General features: G+C 40.5%; 1 protein-coding gene across 4 annotated transcripts in view; it reads right to left on the reverse strand.

The window, feature by feature from the left end:
• hspg2 (heparan sulfate proteoglycan 2) overlaps nucleotides 1-23,462 on the reverse strand; it is a 519,883-nt gene that overhangs the window by 174,301 nt on the left and 322,120 nt on the right. For all 4 annotated transcript variants that reach the window (XM_041206462.1, XM_041206463.1, XM_041206461.1 and 1 more), the window contains 7 exons: nucleotides 22,063-22,190; nucleotides 21,271-21,357; nucleotides 20,027-20,085; nucleotides 16,992-17,156; nucleotides 15,567-15,677; nucleotides 13,080-13,180; nucleotides 8,559-8,739 (listed from right to left, as the gene is read on the reverse strand). In XM_041206462.1, coding sequence (XP_041062396.1) covers nucleotides 8,559-8,739; nucleotides 13,080-13,180; nucleotides 15,567-15,677; nucleotides 16,992-17,156; nucleotides 20,027-20,085; nucleotides 21,271-21,357; nucleotides 22,063-22,190 — 832 coding nt within the window. The remainder of the gene's footprint in view (nucleotides 1-8,558; nucleotides 8,740-13,079; nucleotides 13,181-15,566; nucleotides 15,678-16,991; nucleotides 17,157-20,026; nucleotides 20,086-21,270; nucleotides 21,358-22,062; nucleotides 22,191-23,462) is intronic.

Raw genomic sequence — 23,462 nt, forward strand, 5'->3', positions numbered from 1 at the left:
TTGTTTACAATGTGGCTAGAGATTTGCATGTCAGATTTAAAACCTACAGATATGCTAGGTTTCATTTTCCAGTTCCAATTTTGATCAGGATTTAAGCAACACATCTAAATCTCTGTACACTCTAATTTTAGTACAGTGCAAATCCTTGTGTTGTAATGCTAAGCCTCTTGTGTAAACATGCTCTTAGATTACGGCCATTTTATAGTAGTCACAAGTTTTGGTTGAGAGCATGGAAGAGATCATTTATCTAGCGGATCTCCCATATTGTTGCTCATTGCAAGTCAGATGATGTACAATTCAATAATGATATGTGTGCTATTCTATTGCAGATCTGTGCCCCTTCAATACCTAATTATAAAGTGAGCATAGGCTCAAAGTCATTCAGAGCTTAACCGCTGTTTGGTCAGGAAACTTTGAAATTGGAATCTGCATGTTAATGTCAATCTGTAGCCCAGAAGCATTTTTAAGGCTGTTTTTATCTTGAAGCTGTAAGTCAGAATCTAGGATGGTGATTTGGTTTTGAAATTACTGGCCTCCTTGTCAGGGAGGAAATCTGCCCACTGGTCAATCAGCTACAAGAAATTTGTTCAAACTTGCCTATTATTCCATGATACATCTGAAACATGACAGGCAAGAAACAGCTATGTATGCACCACTATTGCATCAGTAAATAACCCTTTTTGTTGGCCATTTAGTCACAGGACAAACTATTTTCCAACAGTAAGGGTTTTATAAATATGTAGTGTATAACTCAAATGTCATTTGTACGGAGTATATAGTAGAATTAGACTTTAAAGTGAAAGGACAAGTTCACATAATAACTATCATAATTGCTCCTAGATTATCTGATTTGGTTCAATACACAAACTGATTACCAGTTGCTCATTAGAAAAAATTTTTGAATCTGGTCGTAATAAGCCAACAAGGATTCAGCTGGAATTTTTTGACCAATATATCACTTACCAATGCAAGTGCCAGCCAAAAGGTATCCCAAACCTGGAAATCAATGTCAAAATAACTATGCAGAAAAGCAAACATTTGTTAAGAACTCTTACAATCGTGTGGAATATAAACACCAATATGGACCAATTGGGCCGAATGGCCTGTTTCTGTGCTGTAAATACTATACAGTTCTATATAATCTTCGATGAAATAAAATTCAGTTAAGTTACTATAACATACAACATGACTTACAGAGAAGGACCAAGTTAAACAAATTTTTTCTTGTGCTGGCTAGAGATTAGAATGTAGTTAAAGACAAGGGGAGAGCAGAAATACAAAACTAAAAACAAGCCCATAAAATGTGGCAAATTGCGGCATTTAACATGGCTCATGTATGGCACCAAATCTCAAAGAGGCAAGGTCTGAATGTTACGTCTGCCCCTCACCTGAAATTTAAATATTAAGATTATTGAGGGATTGAGGAATTGATAATGTATAAAGGAATAAAGTTCTTGTGGTCTTTTCTTTGCCAAGCATTCCTCGTCCCATCCTGAACTTCCACTTGGATCATTCTTGTGGATGCAATGCCTGCACAAAATGATTTCCTGTACAGGGCTTTGTGAATAGGCAGATCATCCTGTTGCCCAACCCTAGGTTAATTTATTGAATAATGAATGAGATCTCTTCTCATGTTGCTCTAGTGGTCCTTAAAATTGAGAGCACTGCACTCCAGTGGACTGTGCAAGCCTGATTTCAGGCAAGAAAATAAACTACTGAAAGAAAAACATTGAAACCTTTACACCAATATGCACAATGTTGAAAATGAGATGCTGATCAACAGAAGTGAGTGAATGTATGCAAAAAAAAAGTAAAAAGCAATGATGTGTAAATAGCAGGATTTGAAGGCTCTTGATTACAAAAAAAGAGGCTAGGCACACACATGCATGTTAGTATATGCAAAAGCTTTACTTCTGTACAAAATACAATAAAACAGATTTACATGGCTTTTATTTTTGACTTGATTCGCCATCTATAATGGTGGCAGGAGAAAAGGAGGTAATTTCAGATCAGTAGTTCACATTGTATCATTTAAGCACCGATAACAGCTGTGATAAAAAGCACTGTCTCATCAGGAACTTCGTGAATGTAAGCAGAAAATTCTGGTCGAGAAACAGAACAAAGGGCCTTAAACAGTTTACAGAGCAAGCCACTTAGTAATAGCAGAAGTTGTCTCAACTGTTCCAATAGTACGATCAAAAACATCAACAATCATATGTTACCAAGATCCTACCATTGCACCATTGTTGTTTGTAAAATAAAGTTGTCCATGACTATCTTTGCTATTACTACAAAAACTGCTCCATGAAACACATCTCCTGAATGCTTGCATCATAGAAGTCCCTGTCAACAGCGCTTTAAGATATCTCAGCAGCTGAGGTTCAAGTTTGGGATTCTGTACATAACTCTTCTTCTGTACATAACCTGATGGCAGTAGAAACTCATTCTCATTGTTAATAAGACTTCCCACTGCCAGTCTGACTGATAAGAAATGTAGTCAGCATTTGAAAAAGTATCTGCTTTCTGTGTAGAGAATAACAATGCAACATTAAACCATCCACACATACGTGACCCTTAGTACAGTTGATGGGCATTGGTTGGGCTATGCTGCTGTAAAGTAAATTTTCCCAGACAATACTGTTTCTCAAATTGTTTAAACTGACATTAGTCAAATGATTTTCGTCACTGGGTGCTGACTATTAGAGCCGGCCATTTCAATTTATTATTCTCTCTCGGGTTCCCCACTATTTTTCAGCACATGGTCGATTGCTACACGAATCCTCTATTAGTTGGGAGAGTAGAGTTGGAGCTTTATAGCATGACCCTCTGTCAATGTTTCTTCTTCATCAAACTAGCCAAGTCATACTTGTAACAGCAAAAAAGCATCACTAGCACATTTCTCCTGAGATAAATGTTACAGAATCATTCCCAATGATCTGGCCAAACATTACGAATGTTAATTATTAGAGTTCCAACCACCTTAGGTTTATTAACCGTTTAGCTGATTTTGAAGCAGTTTTAAAATAATGTTGGCTGCTGGTTTAAATTGACAATACTGGTAACATTTTTCATGATTCCATTATATTGTATTACAATTCCATATATTGTTTTTATAAAATACCACTAAATTGCCGGCTAGAAACTCATGGCAGCTTCAAAATCCAGATTAAAAAGCTCAGATATCATTGCTGCCCTTGGGTCTCAAACACAGTTTGAATTGTGATGCAAGTAGTCTGGTTTTACTGCTATGCACCTGGCCATTAGTACCACAAGTCAACTTGTCTTCCTCAATCATGCCAAGCCTACCTCATCTTGCATGTTTTCCCAGTGAAACCTGTTTGAAATCAGCAGCTATACTCCCATTACCTTACAGCCATTAAATGAAACATATCAGGAGCAGCATCAAGTACTTGATGCTTGAAGTACTTCTCGGGTTAGGTGAAAAATGAACTGGGAATAGAGCAAAGCTATACTGATGCACCCCAGCAATGAATCCTAATCTGAAAAAGCACCTCACTATGAAATTTCCTTTCCTCTTACTAGTCAGTTTCGCTTTCATTGCTGCCCAGCACTAAGTGACTGCCAGTTTTGGTCTTTGGGGTGTGAACTTCTATCTAAAAGGAATTGCATGAATTAAAACCATCTCAACACACTGAATTTCAGATCTTTTTTAGCCATTAGCAACAAGTGCCTTTTATTCAATCAGTGTAATACAGACTTCAACTCTGTGCTGAATGAACAAATCTATGACTACAGAATTCAGAATTTGAAACGGAAAAACATCACCCAACTCCCTTGACAAATTAACCTCCCTAAGTAATTGAACAATGATGGCTGGCAGTTGTGTAAATATTCTTGTTGACTAGAAAAAGTGAAACCTATGTTACAACTGGCCCCCACACACACTCTTTAAAACAAAGACCTTCATTGTCCTCATCTCTGCACAGAAAGCAAGAGGACTCATCATTCATCTCAGTGCAGACACCAATTTGGTCACCTCTGTAGTTCAGTGTTGCTTTGTTCAAGGGCTCAAACAAACAGCTTATTAACGAATATGTTTCAGGACCATCCCTGCTCCTTAAAAAAGGGGTCTTACAGTGCACAGCAAGTGAAAGTTGAGCTCTCAGTCAATCTTATTTAAACGCATGGCCTGCCTTTATTTTAATACCAATAATTCTAACAAGCATAATCCGAGCATAAACATTTTCTGAACTAGTTACAGTTGTATTTACTAGTTTTGATTATATGGCGAGAAAACAAGTCTTGATCAATCTAATCAGTTTTTCGCTGTGTTACAGTTCTCGCAAGTAACAAGCTCATTCAGAGTTTATCTGGGAATCCTTGCAACTATGGCAAATGCAATTTTTACTTTTGTACTGGTGTGCTAAATTGTCGTGTGGGAACAGTAATGTCAGCAACAGCGGGGCATAAAACTATATCCGTGGATTATAAAACCATACAGCACAGGAAATGCCCATTTGCGTTAGCACACTGAAAGAGCTATCCAATTAGTTCCATCCCCCAACTCTTTCCCAATGGCCCTATAAATTATGGGATAGTTTATTGGCCATTATTGTGGTGATGAGAGCCAGAAGATGGGAAACATGAGGTACTATTATGTCATTATTATGAGCTTCTGCAAAACCTGCCTTTCAGTCAAAGAAAGCCTTCTCTAAAAAATAATTCCTCCAAAACAGATGGTAGGAGCTGGAAGGCTGAGAAAGGCAGCTAAGTGGCAAATGACTGAATTAAACTAAATAGCCTAAAAAGGTAAAGAAAGAAAGGAGGAAAGAAGGAAAGTTGCATGTAGAGAGCACCTTCATCATCTCAGGATATCCCAAAGTGCTTCACAGTCAACGAAGTACAGCAAGATAGGGAAGGCAAAGTGGTTGACAGAGAAAGTGCAAACAAAACGTTTTTTTCATTTTCTGGTTGTACTTTAGGTGCAGTTGGCAGCTTATTCAGCCATAATATATTAATCCTGTGGAACCTCTTTCCAAAACTCCTTTGCCTCAATGCTTTCGAAAACTTCTTTAAGGCTTCTCTCTCTGATCAAAGCTTGGCCCCTCGTTCTAATCTTGTTTCCTTCCTTCATGGATGTTTTTCTTTCTCAATATAAACCCTCAGAGTTTCCCCTGCACAAGCAGACTTATAGAAAGAAAGCTGTCATTAATTTAATACTGGGTTAATATGTTGCAGCAATAAAAGCTGTTCATGAAGTTTAAGTAGGTTTATTATTGCAATAGGTGTGCTTATTTCAACATCACTGAGACTGGTCTGTATTTGGAGGATGGGGAAAGTATTTGGTTGCATTGCTGGAAATACACGTTTCCTGAGCCGAACATTCCTCACTTAACGACCACCAAATGCAGATGGACCAGTCATTGCTGTTTGTGGGATCTTGCTGTGTGTAACTGACTGTCACGTTGCCCAAGTTACTTCATTCCAAAGTAATTCATTATTCATGCAATGCTTTGATCCACTCCTGAAATGAGATCTGTCCTTTCTTTTAACTAACGTGCTCATTTCACTTGCTGCTAACTGTGCACTTCCAACAAATTTGATTCCTGCAAAACAGCAGTAAGTATAACCACCTTCCAGCTCTTCTCAGGAGGATGGAGGAGTTTAGAATTACAGCAGGCACCTAACTTTGTTTGAGCCCTATTTAATAACAATGGTAAAATCCAATGATTTCCAAAAAGGGGTCACAGTTCATTGCGTACAGGTAAACAGGCCATCAGTAACAGAACTGACAGTTAAATAAAACAGATAATTATACATAGTTATTGTTTTAATAAAAATACACAAGATCAGAAGAAAAAAATTCTACAACTTTTCAGATCATTTCGTAGCACCAAACAAAAAATTGGAAACAAGCACCTTTAGAATATGAAAACTTCACTGAATCCTGACGGGAATCCTCTTTGCCCTGGTTGTTCACACACTTAACATGATTTTAGAATGCAAAAACCTACAAGCCAACCCCAGCAGTAGTATATACAAGCACATGGGAATCAGAGAGATCAGAAATAATTTTGGATTGCAGTTTGAAAAAAAAAAACAGGAATTACATTGCTTTCTGTTCCGTGATGTTGCCATGGTGTTTACAGGAGCATGAGAGAGAGTCTAACCTGAGTACTGTAGGAGTTGTAAGTGTAAAGTATCAATACAATCCAGTGAGACCGATCTCTTATAATTTCAAAAGGATCAGCGTACCTCCAATCGTTATGTACTTAAAAATGAACCAGCTACTTCTTCAGCATATGCTGTATCTAAACAGATACCGTTCAGTATATATTATCGATGGGGTTGACTTCAACATGTTGTCTGCTTTGACATTTTACAACAAGTGACTCTAATGCTAGTGATAAAAAAACCTCTTGTTTACTGCTTCCAAGAATGGAACTGTCAATTTTAATTAGTCTTTTCAGTATCTGATGAATAATTTAAAACTGTTAATTAAATCTTTTCAGATATGGAGTCCAGTTTTTTTAAAAAGAAACAGTTGAAAAAACCTGTTTTGACATGGACAATTTTTCAAGTAGTTTTAAACAATGTCCATGATGGGTCATAAGATGGCAGACTCTCTTGGAAGGAAAAGATTGGATGTTGATTTGCGAATGTCAAAAAGGCTCGCTGCACCACCAGAATATGATTGGTTACCTCATCACCCACGACTACCCTGGTGTTTTAACAGAGCGTCAGCAGAAATAAACCTCAAACCAATGGAAAGGAACACCAAGACCAAGACCAAGACCAAGACCAACACCCACTGATACAACAGAAATACTGGGAAGGGAAAGAGAGGGGACTGAGGCAACCTGCATTCATTTTATAACGTAATCATCTGGACTTCAAAATAACGCGGAAGGGGTGAACGGTTTGAAAAGAAAATGTTTCACGGAGAAAGGAGGATGGGCCGAAGGCCTCAGTTTTATGCTGTAAGATGCTGAAAGATACACCAGTGTTTCTAACCTTAGATGGGCACTGCTAAAACCACTGTGGGTAGGGAAGAATGCGAGATCCAAGGAGTCCAAATTAAATGCAAGGAGCACCATGGGCATCTTCTGGCATCACTGCCCCAGCCTCTACAGGTAGGCGCTTTTGTGTCACAATATCCCAACTCTATGTTAACTATTCAGCAAAAATATCAATTTCCTACAACTAGGGTCTGCCACATGGATCCAACATAACTGGAGGTGCCAAGTTTTGTAAATCAAATGGCTTAAATCATGTGACCGGTTTTCAAACGCTAGGATTTACAGGGTACTATGGTTAGATTTTTCTTGAGTTTATTCCACGACCCCCACAGCAAGTGATAAATACATAAAATATACAGTATGCAAATTATCTACAAGTTACAATGTGCATTGCAAACAACGATTATCTAAATAAAGGATGCAGATTTAAGTAAAAATATTAAATGTATATTTTAATTTTCACATTTCAAAGGGGCATAAAAATCATTTTAATTGCAAGGTTTTCTATTTTCATAAGCTCTGTTCTCTAACTGTATGAAGTAGAACATTATAAGCTAATGTACGGATGTTCGGGGGAACATCACAGACCATTTCATGCCAGTGCTCAATTATAGTCAGACTGCAAAACAATTACTGCACATAGGAACAGCAGTAGGCCATTCAGCCCCTCCAGCCTAGTCCCTGATCATGGCTGAAGTGTTTCTTAATTCCATCTACCAGCCTTGGTTCTATAACCTTGGCTTAGCAAAAATTTTTACAGAACCCACTGCTAACTGCACTAACTCCTGCTGTGCTGAATTTATGAGCAACTCTACATGCCTGATACATTGATGGCTCTAGCTAAGCACTTTTAAGGGTTGCCTGCAGAGATTACCTCAACATGGTTAACAGAAGTCTTCAGGTGAGAACATTATAGAAAAACAAATCAGTAGATGCTCCTCTTTTTACTCTTTAATTTGCAACCCTGGCAGAATGTTAAGGCAGACGTTACTGAAACCTTTCAGAGATAGCTAACCCCTTGGGAACAGGCTAAAACCAAGAATTTACGTCCAGCTCAGGCCACATGGAAATACAGATCAAGGATTTCTGTGGGGACTGGCAGCCATGTTGTACCCAACTAGTACCATTAATGCATTAAAGCTCTAAGCGGGATTAAGAAAAATAAAATGGTGTGAATGAAAATGAAGACAGCTAGCTAGAAGAAACTCTTCAACCTTCCCTGAGAAGGTTCCTATTATTTACTAAAATCAAATTCAATCACTATAAATATTGAAATTTCATTTTATTTAAAAGGGCCAGATTGTATTAAAGAGGTCAATTAAAAAAATGGGGAAAAAAAAAAGACATACCCAATCAGAAAAGTCTGTATTGCAAGGCTGCATTTGAAAAATTTAAACAGGTGAAGCAAGGGATCAGCCAGAGCATAGAGGAAGCAAAAGGTGAAAAAATAAAGCAGAAAGATGGCAGGGCAAAGCACAGCACTGTTTGCAGGTCAAAGGGCACAGGAAGGCAGTTGTTGGAATGCCATGCACCATGGGAGGAGAGGATGATGAGTACTCAACGGTGCAGTTCACGAACCTGGTACATGTAAGACAGCAGTCCCCTCGTCCATGGCGAACATGTTGGAGCCTGTGCAGGTGTACACACCAGCGTCCTCAGGACGAACATTGCGAATAGTCAAGATTCCATTGAAGTCCACTGCGGTGTTTGGGAGTTTACCTCCAAGCTGTCGGGTCCACACCAATGTGTATGCTGGGGACTGGAAGTCAAAATGACACGAAATGTCACACCACATATATCACCAAACATTTATATCAAGTCTATTGTCAATATTACAGTCACCAATTAGCAAGAAATTTGCACTGGTAACAATGTCCAAGTGTAAAATTGATAAGTCTTTGATGCTTTTCAAATTGAGCAGTAAAAAAATAAAGTTCAGAAGAATGATGGTCAGCTGCGGCTCAGTGAGTAGTACACTCACCCCCCAGGTCAGAAACTCATGGGTTCAAACCCAACTCCCAAGATCTAGCTCGAAATTCAGGCTGACACTCCATGGCACTAGGGCAGGAGTCATAGGTACCATCTTGCTGATGAGATGTTAACTCGAGGCACTGTCTTCCCTCTCCAGTGGAAGGAAAAGACCTTGTGGCAGTGTTCAAAGAATTTCCAATATCCTGGCTAATACTCGTTCTTCAGATACAACCACTAAAAACACTGGGCTGTAACTTCTGTGGAGTAACAATCACTGTTAGAGCCACTCTGCTTCTAGTTACTTACCTTGGAAGTGCAGCCACATCTTTCTTGCCCGACCTTCAGTCTCGGGCCGGGTGAGAAAGTGCAGTGCAGCAGGTTCCCAGGGCCTTGTGTTGAGGACAGCTGAGTCGAAGGTAAGGAAGATATGCTCCTTCTTTAAAAAATGGCACCAGCTGCAGTAAAGCAGGTAAGTTTAAAGCTTTTAGCCACTTTAAGAAGCCAGGGAAAACATAAGTGTGTAAAATAAGTCGGTAGGATTGGATGGGCAGGGTGGGAGTGCAGGTGGTCAAGGGGTAGTCATAGTCCGTGGGGGTGGGGGGAAGTAGGGTGGTCAATGGAGGATGAGGAGGGTAGTTGGGGGGAGGGGAGGGCCATCATGGGGTGGGGTATTTGGGAAGGGGTGGAGGGGTAGAGGGTAGTCGGGGGTCTTGGCGAGGGCTCGGGGGGAGGTTGGGACTGTTGGCAGGTAGTGGGGGGTGGGGAGGTAGTCAGGATATCCTGTGGAGGGGCTGGGAGGGGGTCCAGTGGTAGGGTCAGCACAATAGTTACCCAGGAGTTAGAAGTGGTTTTAATTCTGCTAACTTTTTCTCAGTAACTAATCCTGCAAGATAGTCAGAATCATCTGAAGACTGAGATTTAATCAGAGTATCAGATGGTTCCCATTGCAGGGCAATTGCCCAACAGAAGTCTGAACATGCTGGGCAATTGTCGTGCAATCCTTACATGGAGTTTGGGCTGGAGAGGCTCCCCCTGTACCCCCTGGCTACAACACCCTGGAGCTTGGAAGTTATGGGGCATTCTAGCTACTCATTAACTAACTCCTCTTTGTGGGAGTTTACTGTGTGCAAATTAACAGCTGGATTTCCGTCCAACAGTGACTACACTTAAAAAGTACTTCACAGACTGGGAAGCATTTTGGGACCTTCTGAGATTGTAAAAGACATTATGTAAATGTAAGTTCTTTCCTTCTAAATTCTATTTCCACTATTTTTCTCTATTACTCAAGTATCTGCCTTTTGAAAGAGCAATTGCCTTTCATGTAACTACACAGTATCTGAAGGATAACTGACTGACTAATTAGGGCTCCTCTGTACTGTAACACCTGTCCCTCACAATGTTTGCAGACAATTTCTTACTTCGTAATGAATACCAAACTAATATCAATTGCTTTAGTTTACATTTGAAAATTTTTCCCCTTATAGGAGAGACTAGGACTAGGGGATACATAAGAGGTCTCCCATTTTCGACAGAGATGAGGAGAAAAATTTTCCCTCAGAGGGTCATTAGCCTGTGAAATTCTCTTCCCCAGAGTGCAGGGGAGGCTGGGTCATTGAATATATTCAAGGCTGAATTAGACAGATTCTTAGTGGACAAGGGAGTCAAAGGTTATAGGGGGATAGACAGGAAAGAAGGGTTAAGGCCACAATTAGATCAGCCATGATCTTACTGAATAGTAAAACAGGCTTGAGGGACCAAATGGGCTACTCCTGTTCCTAATTCGTATGTTCTTAAGCCTGTGTGTAACTGCACATTATAAGCCAATAATTCTGTATCATTTCCATGCTTTATTAAGTCTCACCTCCAGAAATAATTTTATTCATGTCTTTTGTACTGAATCCCATTCAGTGGCCAGGATGACTACCAGGGGAGACATAGGAGCATCCCAGGAAGGAGCATTGCTTTACACAGTATCATGAAGCTATTAATGTATAAGGAAAATATTTGTCTTTTAAAATAGAGGTTTAGTCTGTTGGTGTGTCTTAATTGGAATAAAGCCAGCTAGTCTGGCTGCTTTGATGTGTACTAGTTTTGATATGTAAGAGAGGTAGCGTGCATTTGCATATTTTGAAAAGAGCATTCAAGAAGTGGGGTGAAAACTACCACCTAGCTAGCAGATACCAAGTAATATGTTTATATTACTAATAAAATTGGTACTATGAAAGGGGTTTAATTGTAAAAAATGGAGCTCAAGGAGGCTAGTGATACAATGAGAATTTACATTCAATGGCCAGTGCTAGATATAACTTCAGCAGTTTTGTGTGTGCAGAGCAGAGGCAATGTGAGTTCAAAAGGCAGCTGTAAGCCTCGAAATGTCTCCATAGGTACCAAAGTGAAAAGAACCTCATTTTGAATTCGTAAGGTAAAAATGCTTTGCCTGGTGTTTGGTTAAGCCTATGGGTTGCTGTTGCAAAAATGGAGATTGGTTTAAGAATTTGTTAAAAGTTATGATAGTAGTAATTTGTATGTATATGTATGTGAATGTATATTTTAACCTGTGTAAATTAATAAAATGTTTCATTTAATTTAATGTAAAGCCTTGAGAACTGATTCCTGAATTTAGAGTCGCATCTCAAACATAACACTTAAAAATATAGGTTATGACAGTTTTTTAAAGTTTCCCTCTGGGATTTTTAAATAACTCAGCTGTACCAACTGCATCGGTCATAACAATAGTCATTACTTCCAGGGGAATAAACCAAAAATGATTCATCAAATACCACTGCTTTTAGTCAGCAACTTCTAATATCAGTGTAAAACTTTCTGTTTTTCTCTCCAGCTTGTGTGCTGATTACAGCTGGAAGGATGAGTGACTGGTTCCCAGGCATTTGTTTACAATAATCTAAATTAGCTAAGAGATGCAGTCTGTGAAAAGTTACTTGAAATGAAGTGCTGAAAATGTGAAACTTACAAAACTCCATTCATAAACATTTGAAGAGGTTTGTGTGAAAATATGATTTTTAAGAGAAGAATTCCAGACCTACTTCATGCTGTGATGTCTATGATACCAAGAGTCAGCCCAGACCTGAAGGCGTCCTCTATAACTGTTGCAAGTTATCGCAACATTTCTAATTTTAGTCCTAACACACCAACTTTTCAGACTTCCGATATGACTGCAAATCTTTTCAGCAGAACCTGTAGGAATCCCTGTATGATTGAAAGGTCTGCTCATACCCTTAATGTACAATGTGCAAGTGAGTTCCTTCAGTGTGTCACTCTCCCATTGGAATGAATGACACAGGGGTAGATTATCTGCTTTGACGATTTGGCAATCAGCGATTCTGGCATAAATTGTGCCTGTTCTGAAAATAATTTTCTTCAACACCCCCACCCACCCCAGTTTCCACTCAAACTCACTTGCACATCACAAGAGCACAAAATCTGCCATAAATCAGCACAAATGGGCAGCATTTAGGTTCAAACTTTACTTTTTAAAATTAAAAAAAAATCTTGATTTACTTAAGCGTGGCAACTTGATGCAGTTTGATTAAACACCTGAAAAGGCTCTATTCACAAAGAAATAAGCTTTTTAAAGTATTGCCAATCCACCACCCGTGAGTAACCCGATTTTTAAATAACCAAAAATGGCTTTAAACATGTTCAAAACTATTTTCTATTCACTGAGGTAGGGCGGCCAGTTCCTGAGTAAATTAAAAAAAACATTCAAAGCAGGTCTGTTAATGACCTTGTGTCCACAAGGGTCCAATTTAATTTTTGGAGCCACCTTGAAGGCCTTAAAATAAGAGCAATTATTGGAATGTTGCCATGGTGATTAATTCACCTAGGGGTGTGGCCAGTTTTGTGGGCAGGGCCTGTTTCTAGCACAATATTTTTAAAATTAACGGAAAAGATTGCAAGAAACTTGCATTACACAGAGTGTAATTTACAGTTAAAATTCCTCGATCTATTGTGCTGGTTATGCCGATATTGGGCGAATTACACCGATGAAACCAATGCAGTGAAACTCCAGGTGATAGTCGGAATTTCCCAATGCTACTTTGTTTAAGCACCAGGTTATCGCACAAGTACCACTGACTCTCAGCTATGGACCGACTGAGGGATGTTTACCTGACTTTTTGCTGTGCAGATAAAATTGACAGTGATGCCAGATCTCACTGTTTGTGTCCTTGGTTCTTCCACAGTCACTGTTATGGCTTTGAAAGAGGGAACTGCGGGTAAAAAAGGAAAGTGTACATTACGGATATATCCAGTTACTTTCAGCAGGAGCAGCAACATCAATATACTGGAAAGCCCAATCTTAAACAAGCTACAAAAATAGAACCAAAATTTTCATTTGGTTGCTCTGACGTAGTGTTAAATCGTAAACAAAAATCTTTACACAAAGAGAGAAGAAATCAGGGTGGTTAAAAAAAAACACCTTTCACAGCTCCAGTTTATTTAAGTGTGAGGAAAATCTAGTAACTGAGAAGTGATGTTGTTTTGGAAATAATGTAGGTCTTGCAGGAGTTAAACTATCCCACACTGTATATTCTATAGGTGCTGGCATTCTGGTTAATTCAAATTCACTTTTTGCATAAGACAATTTTAATTATCTTGTTACCAAATTAATCAATTTAAATAAACCAATGCAGGAAGCTTTTTGTACTCAAAACAAAGTTTGATTTAACAAATGATTTAAATCAAGTGACTTCTGGTTAAGAATAATGAATTGTACACTTTTGCAACAAGAGTTGCTGCTCCTGTGCAGAGTACTTAGCATGTCACAGGCTCTCTCTCCTGATGTTATCCAAATGCTGTTTCAAAAACCACCGATGGAGGAGGGATTCACAGGACTGTTTGATCCAACAGATGAATCCCCTCCCATGTGACTTATAGAACTAATGTGAACAGCTACCTACGCTGAACTGTACTAAATTAGCTTAGAATATACTGGCTACAAGCTGGAAAGAAGTATCATACCATACTGTTTCCACTATTTTGTGTGACTCAACAGCAGAAAAGCAATTGTGATAATAGATTCACGTTCCCAGGGTTAGGCAAATTTATAACATTTCAGTGTGATACCTTTTAATGTAACTGGGTCTCTCGAAGCACCTGCTCTTTATATGTTTTGATAATTTAAAATATTATTTGACTTTGAATTCCACAGTAACTACCAGGTCTATTCATCCTTTTTGAGAAATCATGCATGCAAACACACAAATGAGAACCATGCTTTAGCAATCATATGCAAGCAAATTAAAGCTAAATACTTCTTGATCAAATAATGCTCACTGCTCCTCTAGTCTGATGTCCTCATTAAACGGGAGAAACATAAGCTTCAATGAGCTGGAATTTAAGGGTTGCATGGCTCTCCGCGCCACACTCCGCCCCAAACCCAGCTAATAAGGGTGCCCACCCATGTTCCCAATGGCTGCCCTCTAGCAATTTAATGCTGGGAGCAGCGGTAATGGCTTTAAGGCGAGACATCTGTCCCTTTCTGGGGAGGAGGTCAGGCCTTAGAGACCTGCCAGCCAATCGCATGGCTGGCTGCCTATGCACTTCCCGGAAGCAACTGCCAGGAGCAGTGGTCACTGCTGGAGTTACAGGCAGTCCTACCACGCACTGAGGGGCCTGGTTAAGTCCAGGGTTGAGGGTCTCAGTGAGGGGGGTGAGGGAGTGGGAGGCTTGGTTCAAAAGAGGTCGGGGGTGTGCGGGGGAGGATTAGAGGGGTGGGAATAATCTTTGGGCGGGGCGGAGAGGGGCGCCGCTGCCTCCGATGGGTCAAGGGGATCCGCTAAGGAGGTCACAACCCCTCCCCCTTGCCCCACACCAGCCCACGCAGCCAAAGCTGCCGGGCTTCCCGCATGGTGTGGTCCTCCCCCCAGTGTGGGTCAAATACCAATAACTGCCCATTTAAGGGCCTCAATGGGCCCCAAGTGTGAGTGGGCTATCTGAAGCTTCCTCCACCCCCAGCAATATTTCAAACAGGTCAGTGGTGGGGGAGGGGGTGTGGCAGGGAGAGTGGTGCAGGTGGTGGGAAGGCCATTCACTAGATTTTATAAACCCCCTCTCCCTCCTTCAGCCAGCTGGTATGGGAGCTTAAAACCCAGTCCTAAGGCTCTGGTGGAGAATGTGTCCTTACTGGTCAGTCAACCTCACTAAAAAGTCTTGACATTGGAAACATAAGTTAACAGGAAATATTGCAAGAAATAAAGTTTGTACAATACAGTATACTCTGGTTCACAGATTAGTTTTAAAAATGACTGGAAACAAGATTTGGTTATGGGCTGGAACAAGGGTCATTCTCAATGGGAACAGAGAGGAAAGAGGAAAGCATGTGTAGATAAGCTGAAGCAGCAGTACATTCATTTCAAGCCGAGATGACCGATTCTTCTTTTAAAATAAGACAAAAACAGTAAGTCACAAAAACAATGAAGAAAGATGTCAAGCGTTCGAGAGGAAACAGCAGCAGTAAAACACAAGAGTCTTCGATTTCCTGGAGGTTGTGAAAGTGAGAAGTGGGGTTTAAACTGTTTCTATGCTGCAGAGATTTGTTTGAACTATAATCTCATTAGATTTTGATTCCGGTCCGAACTTGTTTCTGTAACTCACCAGTAACAATGACTTCAACTCGACTTGAATTGGTGCTTTGCATATTGCGACAGGTACATATGTAAATCCCAGCATCAGATGATTTAATTTCCTGGATCAACAGCTCTTCTCCTGGTAGAGAAGAATTCAGAAGTAACTGTTAGTCGCCTCATGTTACTTACAGCAACAGATGTACAAATTCCATGTTCCTAAACTCAATAAGCTTGACACTATCAACAGTCAATGCATGCAGACAGGAAGGTAATCAATTTCATACCAAGGTTATTCTTTACAACAACAAAGATAAATGGCTACACTGTCATTTCACTAAAAATCAGCACTGCAAGCTTGCTAGTGCTTAAGTCAATCTGTGTCTACACTAGCAACATCACTATCATAAAATATCACATCCTTCCTCATTAAACTGAAATCCTCACATTGAGCATGTGAACCCTGTTCAGTTCTTATCAAACTCGTCTTTTTAAATAGTGAAATATAGACTTTAGTCATCAACCATTAGGACTGGGGTTTTTGATCAAATGTCACCATAATAGTGGTCCAAACAAGTGCGATCGCAAATCCCTTAAGGGCACAGAATCTTTAATGGGCACTGGTGAAACAACTTTCCCAAAAGAAAAACTGCCACCATTCCCAACAATGGAATTCAATGGTTAAGCCAACTTGTTACAAAATTAAGAGAGCAATATATGTCATTAATAATGTTTTCATCCTCATGTTAGCTAGGGCACGAAAGGAGTGGGGAAAAACACCTTTAGGTGGCAACTAAAGCTTTAGTAAAACATTCCTAGGTGGGCTTGGTCTCAAAAAAAGAGATACTGTGACTTTCCAATACTTCATATACTTACCCTGGACCCATCACCAAAACAGCTGTTTTCTGCACCTCCTTCAACAATTATCTAAGACTTCTAATACTGAAGAGCAGTCTTCCTGACTACTACATGGTAATACAGGAACATCCTACAACCCTTACACTTGGGGTTGAGCGCCAAGTCAACCAGATTTTTTGGATTTTGAGGAGAAAGGTTGTTTTAACTGATGAATTTAAAGGAAGACAATGATCATTCTCCACGATATCAGAATTGCCCACAGCCCCAGAACACATGGACCAGCTCATCTTTCTATGTCCAGCTTAGTCTGTTACCCCAAAATGCTCATCCAATTTAATTAATTCAGAGTTATAACTCTTACCAGTGATCGTGAATTTTTGAGTGCTCATGGGCAGGGTATAAGGTTCTAATTAATTCATGCTCGCCCCTAGATCCCACACATGTGCTGCTGAATAATTCAACAGAAACTGCTTCGAGCTCTTGAGAACAAGAAATGCTCTTTCATCAAGTCTGAATATGTTTTTAATGCAAGTGTAGACTGTGCTCCCAGTTTTAAATATTGAGTAAGTTGTTGGAGAGATTCTCAATGCACCGTTACCTTGGTTCCTCTGCTGAACACGGCTGGATAAAGGCTGACCATCAGCTCTGCTCCAGTAGTAATAAAATGGAGCTTGGCCAAAAACCTGGCATTTTAGTATCACCGTGCTACCTTGTTCCACCGTTGTTCTCTCAGGGATAACAGTAACCAGGAAAGGATTGCGATCTATAGCAAAAGTAAATTTAGTTAAATCCATGCTATTAAGTTTTGTCCAACTAAAACGCAAACAGGGTCAAATCTGGTCAATGTAAAATATGAGATTTTTCCATACACTTCTGTTGCCTTTATTTAACTCATAGCTAGGCAGGAAAATTCCAGTCGAGCCCTGATAACCTCTTGATTGTATTCAGTCACTCTTCTATTATTCAACTATAGTTTTATAAGTGAATAAAAACCCATTTCAATATTTTTATTCTGTACTTTTACTAACAATCAGACCACTCACAATCCAAGTGCGTAAGGCAAGAGATGTCCAATCTGTAGCAAAGAGGTGTGCAGTTAATGAGCTGCTTTGATGGCTGAAAAGATTCCTGTCACATCATATCCCACTTTAGCACCCAAACATACTGCAGCTAAATCCCCAGGGAGAACATGAGAGTTCAAACCGGTGGATTTCGCTAGTGACCCATCATTAATTAATGGAGTCTCCCAGACTAATCCCATCAGTAACATTCTCAAGTAAGGTGCCTTTAAAGTAGGAGAACGTGCTTCAAGAGGCGTAGCTAAAGAAGAAAGGACCACCAGCCCAAAAAAGGAGAGATTAGGTGGGGTGCTTGAACAATTGGTTAAAGAGGTGGGTTTAAAGGGGAGACTTAAAGCAGGAAAAGGAGGTGGAGAGGCAGAGGGGGAATAGGGAGGGAGTTCCAGAATGAAAGATTTCGACAGTTTAAGGCACAGCACCATTGATGGGGCAAAATGAGGGAGGAATGTCCAAGGTTATAATAATTTGCATTAGATTTATAAGAGGAAAAATGAGATGCATTACACCAGGTGTCTGCCCTCATTCTGCAGCCCTGGCACTTTCTAAGATCTTCCCACGAATTGTAACGTGCCTCTTGTCTGTTGTAGGAGCAAGGCCAGTGTCCTAGCCGCCAACCTTAATGCCATGCCCCTGGTGCAAGAAGCTGTCCTCAGATCCCCAATATAGCATCATGCACATCTTCAGGACATTACAAAGTGTTTCATAGTGAATGAAGTACTTTTCAATGAGAATCACTGCTGTAATGTAGCAAGCATGGCAGCTAATTCGCACACAGCAAACTGACAGAAACTGTTAAGATGAATGATTAATCAATTTTTGGTGTTGGATCAGTGCAGAGATTCTTCAGGAGTAACAATTGATTTACACGAAGGCATGTTCTTCACTCTTTGAATTTAGATCAACACTCACCTAAACCATGGCTTTTATCCTCCTCATCTCTGTAACCCTCTCTATCCCTATAACAATCTGACAATTCTCCATTCCCCTTCCTCAGGCCCTCTGTATATCCAACCCACAGCCCCCATGTATGCAACCCCATCCCCTCAACCACGCCCTCCCCCACTCTATCACCCACTCCCATTCCCGACAGTGCCTTCAAATGCCAAAGTACTGTGCTCTGGAATTTCCTAAACTGTTCTCCACGTCTCTCCTCTTTTAAAAATTGCTTTTTGAATCAAGTCGTTAGTCAGCTTTCCTAATGGTTTCTCCCTTGGATCAGTGTCCTTTTTATCTGTGAAACACCTCGAGACATTTTCCTGCATTAAGGATTATATTTAAATTTAAAATCATTCTGGGGAGAAACATTTGGATGCTACCTTTTGAAACACAATGTGCAGCTGGTTTAAGGAGGCAGACTTTACTATGCTTTATGTCTGTTAGGTTTTTCGCAGATGATCAACTGCAGCACAGGTGGAGTAAGAGGAATTAAAAGTTTATTTTTATTTATTGGTTCATGGGATGCTGGCAAGACCAGTTCTTGTAGCTCATCCCTGATTGCCCTCAAGAATGTGGTGGGGAGCTGAATGTATGAGTGAAATAATCTAATTGTCAGAAGATGAATGTAGGATGAGGAAGAGGGAGGAAGCGAGTATGATACAACTTTGTGTTTGAAAGTTGAATACACTTCTTTGAGTATATTCAACCTCCATATACGTAGCGGTATTATGCCAAAGGGAATCATGGTCGTGTGATGCAAATGTTAAAATCGGTTTGCTACATTAAACTGTCAGATATCCTGGACCGTAGAACTTAGTCAACGTAAGAACATAAGATCATGGCTGATCTGATGTGACCTTAACCCCACTTTCCTGCCTGTCCCCCATAACCTTCGACCCCCTTGTAGTCAAAAATCTGTCTAGCTCAGTCTTGAATATAATCAATGACCCAACCTCCACCACTCTCTGAAGAAGAAAATTCCAAACACGAGTGATCCTCAGAAGAAATTCCTCATCTCCGTCTTAAATGGGAGACCCCTTATTTTGAAAATAGATTCCCCCATGACAGAAACATCCTCGCAGCATCTAAGCCATGTTGGAGTCACTATGTGCTGCAGTTTGGAAATGCTGTTGATGTCCACCTTGTGTACATTGTGTGGGGCAATGAGTCAGAGAAACAGACCTGCAACATGGTTAAAAATGACAATAAAACGAGTTGCTGAGCTTAATGTTTACAAGATTGAGGGCTACGATCAAGAACACACTTCGTGTGTGCATACTTAGTGTGATTAAAAGAACCTGACGCTTTCCAAATATTGAGTTTCCTGAGCAGCAGACAGAAATCTGAGGGGAAATTAATCCTGGAAGGTGGCGTGTGAATGGAGAATTTGAGGTTGCAGAATTCCAACTGGCTTAGGAATCAGACCCATGATCTGAGACTGATCTTGATAACTGCAAATCTAATCCTTTGTGGTGTTTGGTTTTCCAAAAGAATTTTGGAAGTAAAGATTCAGCCTGCAGATCCCTTGCATATTAATGGTGTTCAACAATTCCATGTCGATGGTGTGAAAATGTAAATCTCAAACCCCCTCATCTCCCAGGGCTTGCTGCCAACATACCGACTGGATGACACTTCTGTCCTGCGATACCTGGATTGCCTGAATACCCTGGGGCACAGCTGAAAAGGAAGTCAAAAGGTTACCAGCAAAGGGAAAATAAACAGCGGAGTGTCAGCGCCACTACCAAGTGAGAAATACATCATTTGATAAAATGCATTATATCAAACTAATTAAAGGCTAGCAGAAAATTACACAGCCCCAGTACTATTACACTTCTTAGCTCAACTCCAAGGGTGAAAACTACAATTGGAACCATCCCTACGTATCCCCTTAAAGCACTAATGCCATGTTCCTCTCTGCGCTGTTGTAGTCCCAGCATTAACCCATTAAAATTACAGAATCATAGAACGGTTACAGCACAGAAGGAAGCCATTTGACCCATCATACCTGTGCTGGTCCTCTGAAGGAACATTTCATCTACACAACACTGCTGCTTTCCCCTTGTAGCCCTGCAAATTCCTCATTTTAAGATATGAATTTCAACCCAACAGTCCTGCATTACCATAAAACGTTAAGAAATCCTTACAAAACCAAGCATGCTCATTGGAAATTTAAGGGCCAATTTCCCTGCTTTTTACTCCTGCCCCTCAAGTACTGGACAAGAGCAGCAAATCCAAAGGTACCAGCACTTTGAGATTCAGGGGGTGCCTAAAATTCCTGTCCAGAACCATCAGCGGTCTGGAGAAATCTTCAGTGCAGATGTATCTCCTGCGGGAGCTTAAGTCCAGAAAATGGGGCAGAAAACATGGCAAGAAATGTTGGCCTGAAAATCTACTGGGAAAGCAAAATTTAAGCCCAGGGCTCTTCTCCAGTTTGTTGCAGGAGCCTCTCAAATCCTCCAATCAGAGGATGACTCCTATGGTAGTCTGGTGATATGTCACTGCATCCATACACATGATCAGGAGACAGCAGACTGGCATTAACACACCCGCTCAGCATACTATTTTTCAGCCTGCGCCCATTAACTGCTCTGTTCCCCCTCCTGCAGTGGGGGAATGGGGAAGGGGATGCTGATATTTTGGGGCAATGCAAAGTGGGGCAGAGACCTTAGGCAAGAAAGTGGTCACCACCTACTTTTTCTGACCTCTGCACCAGGGAGTTGGCATATCCTGGAGCCAAAGGTCAAGAATATTACCACTGTGACTCAGGAAATTTGCAGAGGGCTGTACAGGAGTTTGTCTTAATTTCTTACTTTTGATTATCTAAGCCTTGAAGAACCTCAACTAGTGATCATATACACTTACCGTTCACAGTACTGGCCTGTGTAGCCAGGGAGACAAGCTGTACATCTGTAGCCACCAACTCCATTACTTTCACAGATGGGAGAAAACCTAGAAGGCAGCAGAAAGCGAACACACCACAGAAAGTATTCCAGTTACAACGTCTTTGATCCACACGATCAGATGCAGAAATGACTTATGTAGAAATGACTATGATAACTTAAGGGTGGAGCCGTACACCTTTCACAATGTTACTGTTAGCAATAATGACCAGCAGTTAAGAGGGGGCTGGGGCATTGATTGAAGGCCACTCCCATTAACTCTCTGACACCCTGTGCTGGTGCCCCCCCCCACCCCGGCACCCTCTGCTAGTGGCACCCCCCGCCCCCCGACATTGACCCTCTGTGTTTGTCAGTGCCAGTTTTTGCTGCTGCTCTGTAAAGAAGCAAATGGCTTCACTCAGTGTATCTCCATGGTGACAGAACACTGGAAGTCTGGAAATAGAAATTGGAAAAGCTGGGTACACTCAGCAGGTGCAGCATGCGGAAAAACTGCAATCCACATTTCTCAATGCTGTCCCTCTCTCATGCCCAGCAATTCTCATAACAGTAACAGAGCTGCGGTCAGGAACTCAAGGCCTTGTGACAATCATTGAAACAAATCTACATTGGTTAATTTAAAACATATACCTCGAAACATTAAAAAACTGCATAAGGCTGCACAACAATATTACTAATCTTACATTCGGCGCACTGAGCAACAAGTTACTAGATGACAGCACAACGCAACGAGACATTTGTAAATTAGATTACTTACTGGTTCTCTTGAATTGTCAGTGGACAGGCACAAGGTTGGCAATCCTCTGGCGTACTCACTGTGGCATCACCGTAATATCCAGGGGCGCACTGATCACAGAACTCCCCAGCCGTGTTATGTAAACAGTTCTGTTTAAGAGATTTTATTTTTTTTTAAAAAATCTTGCTTCAGTTGAGCATTTTTTGTGCCAAGGTTTATTACTAAGGTTCGTCAGTGCATTAGTATCAGGGGGCATTTGAAAGAAAATCACTCAGTTTAATACATTTCCAAATAGTGGTACACACGCTCTTAATTTATCATTCCAACTTCTTCCCACCATCAGTTGTAATCATGTCAGCAACTCATCCTGTGCCAATAACAAGCCAATAGGGGATGAAACTTGTCTTGGGTGATAGCACAGAACAAGGAATAGCGTGTTAGTAAGCGTTTCACTGCTGCCCAATTGAAGTCAATGGAAAATAAATTCATAGAGAGTGTAAATTTGTTCTGCCTAACCCCCCCTAACAATTTTTACCCCCATGATGTCTCAGAGTGATAGAATCATTGCTGACATCAGAAGATTGCTTTGGCTATACCGTTCAAAATGTTTTCTCAGGGAAGCACCCTATATTCGGTGAGACAAATCTAGAACTTTATAATTATGTGTTTTTTCATAGTTGGATCATCCAGCCTTATTCTCCATTATAAAGCTGATAGCACACCAGTTGCTGGGCTTTACACGCAGTGCCCATCACTGTGTCAGTCTCTTTGCCAAAACAAGACCTGTGCTCTGACTCTGCCTTCCAGATTAAACAAATGCAAAGAAGGATTACAACGGGTTTCTTCACAGAAGATGCTGGTGTTCACAAATGTCAATATCCAAAAGAGCAACAAATGAATTGGAAATGGTCAAATAATTTAATCTTTTTAACATCTATGTTTACAAAACATCCAGGAAGGAGAACGCATCTGAAGATAGTTCAAATCTTATTTCACATTCATATTGTCTCTAGATTTGAGAGTGTTGCAATGCAATGCTTTCCAAATAAAGTAGAAACCTTTGGATATACAATTTTGGTTCTCTTCTAAACACCAGAGTGCAGCAGCCAATATATTCCCTTTCTGTACCAGTGAATATAAATGCCATTTCCCAGGGGAAAAGTACAGGATTCAATTTAATGTGAAGTAGTTTCAGGCCTCCGATAGGTTGGAAAATTTGTGCTTTCGAATAGAATGGGGCGATGTTGCAGTATAACTCAAGTAGCTGGGCCAGATTCACCTCATATCCACTGGGCTTCCCAATATCATAAATTTAATTACTCAGCTGCAATCCCACTGCTTAAAGTTGGTCAGTCCATACATACCATTTCACTGTGGCAAAAACCTACAGTTACATACTCTCAACCCTGCTGCTTTGAGAC

Source organism: Carcharodon carcharias, chromosome 15 (genome assembly GCF_017639515.1).
Source record: "Carcharodon carcharias isolate sCarCar2 chromosome 15, sCarCar2.pri, whole genome shotgun sequence".
NCBI lineage: Eukaryota > Metazoa > Chordata > Chondrichthyes > Lamniformes > Lamnidae > Carcharodon > Carcharodon carcharias.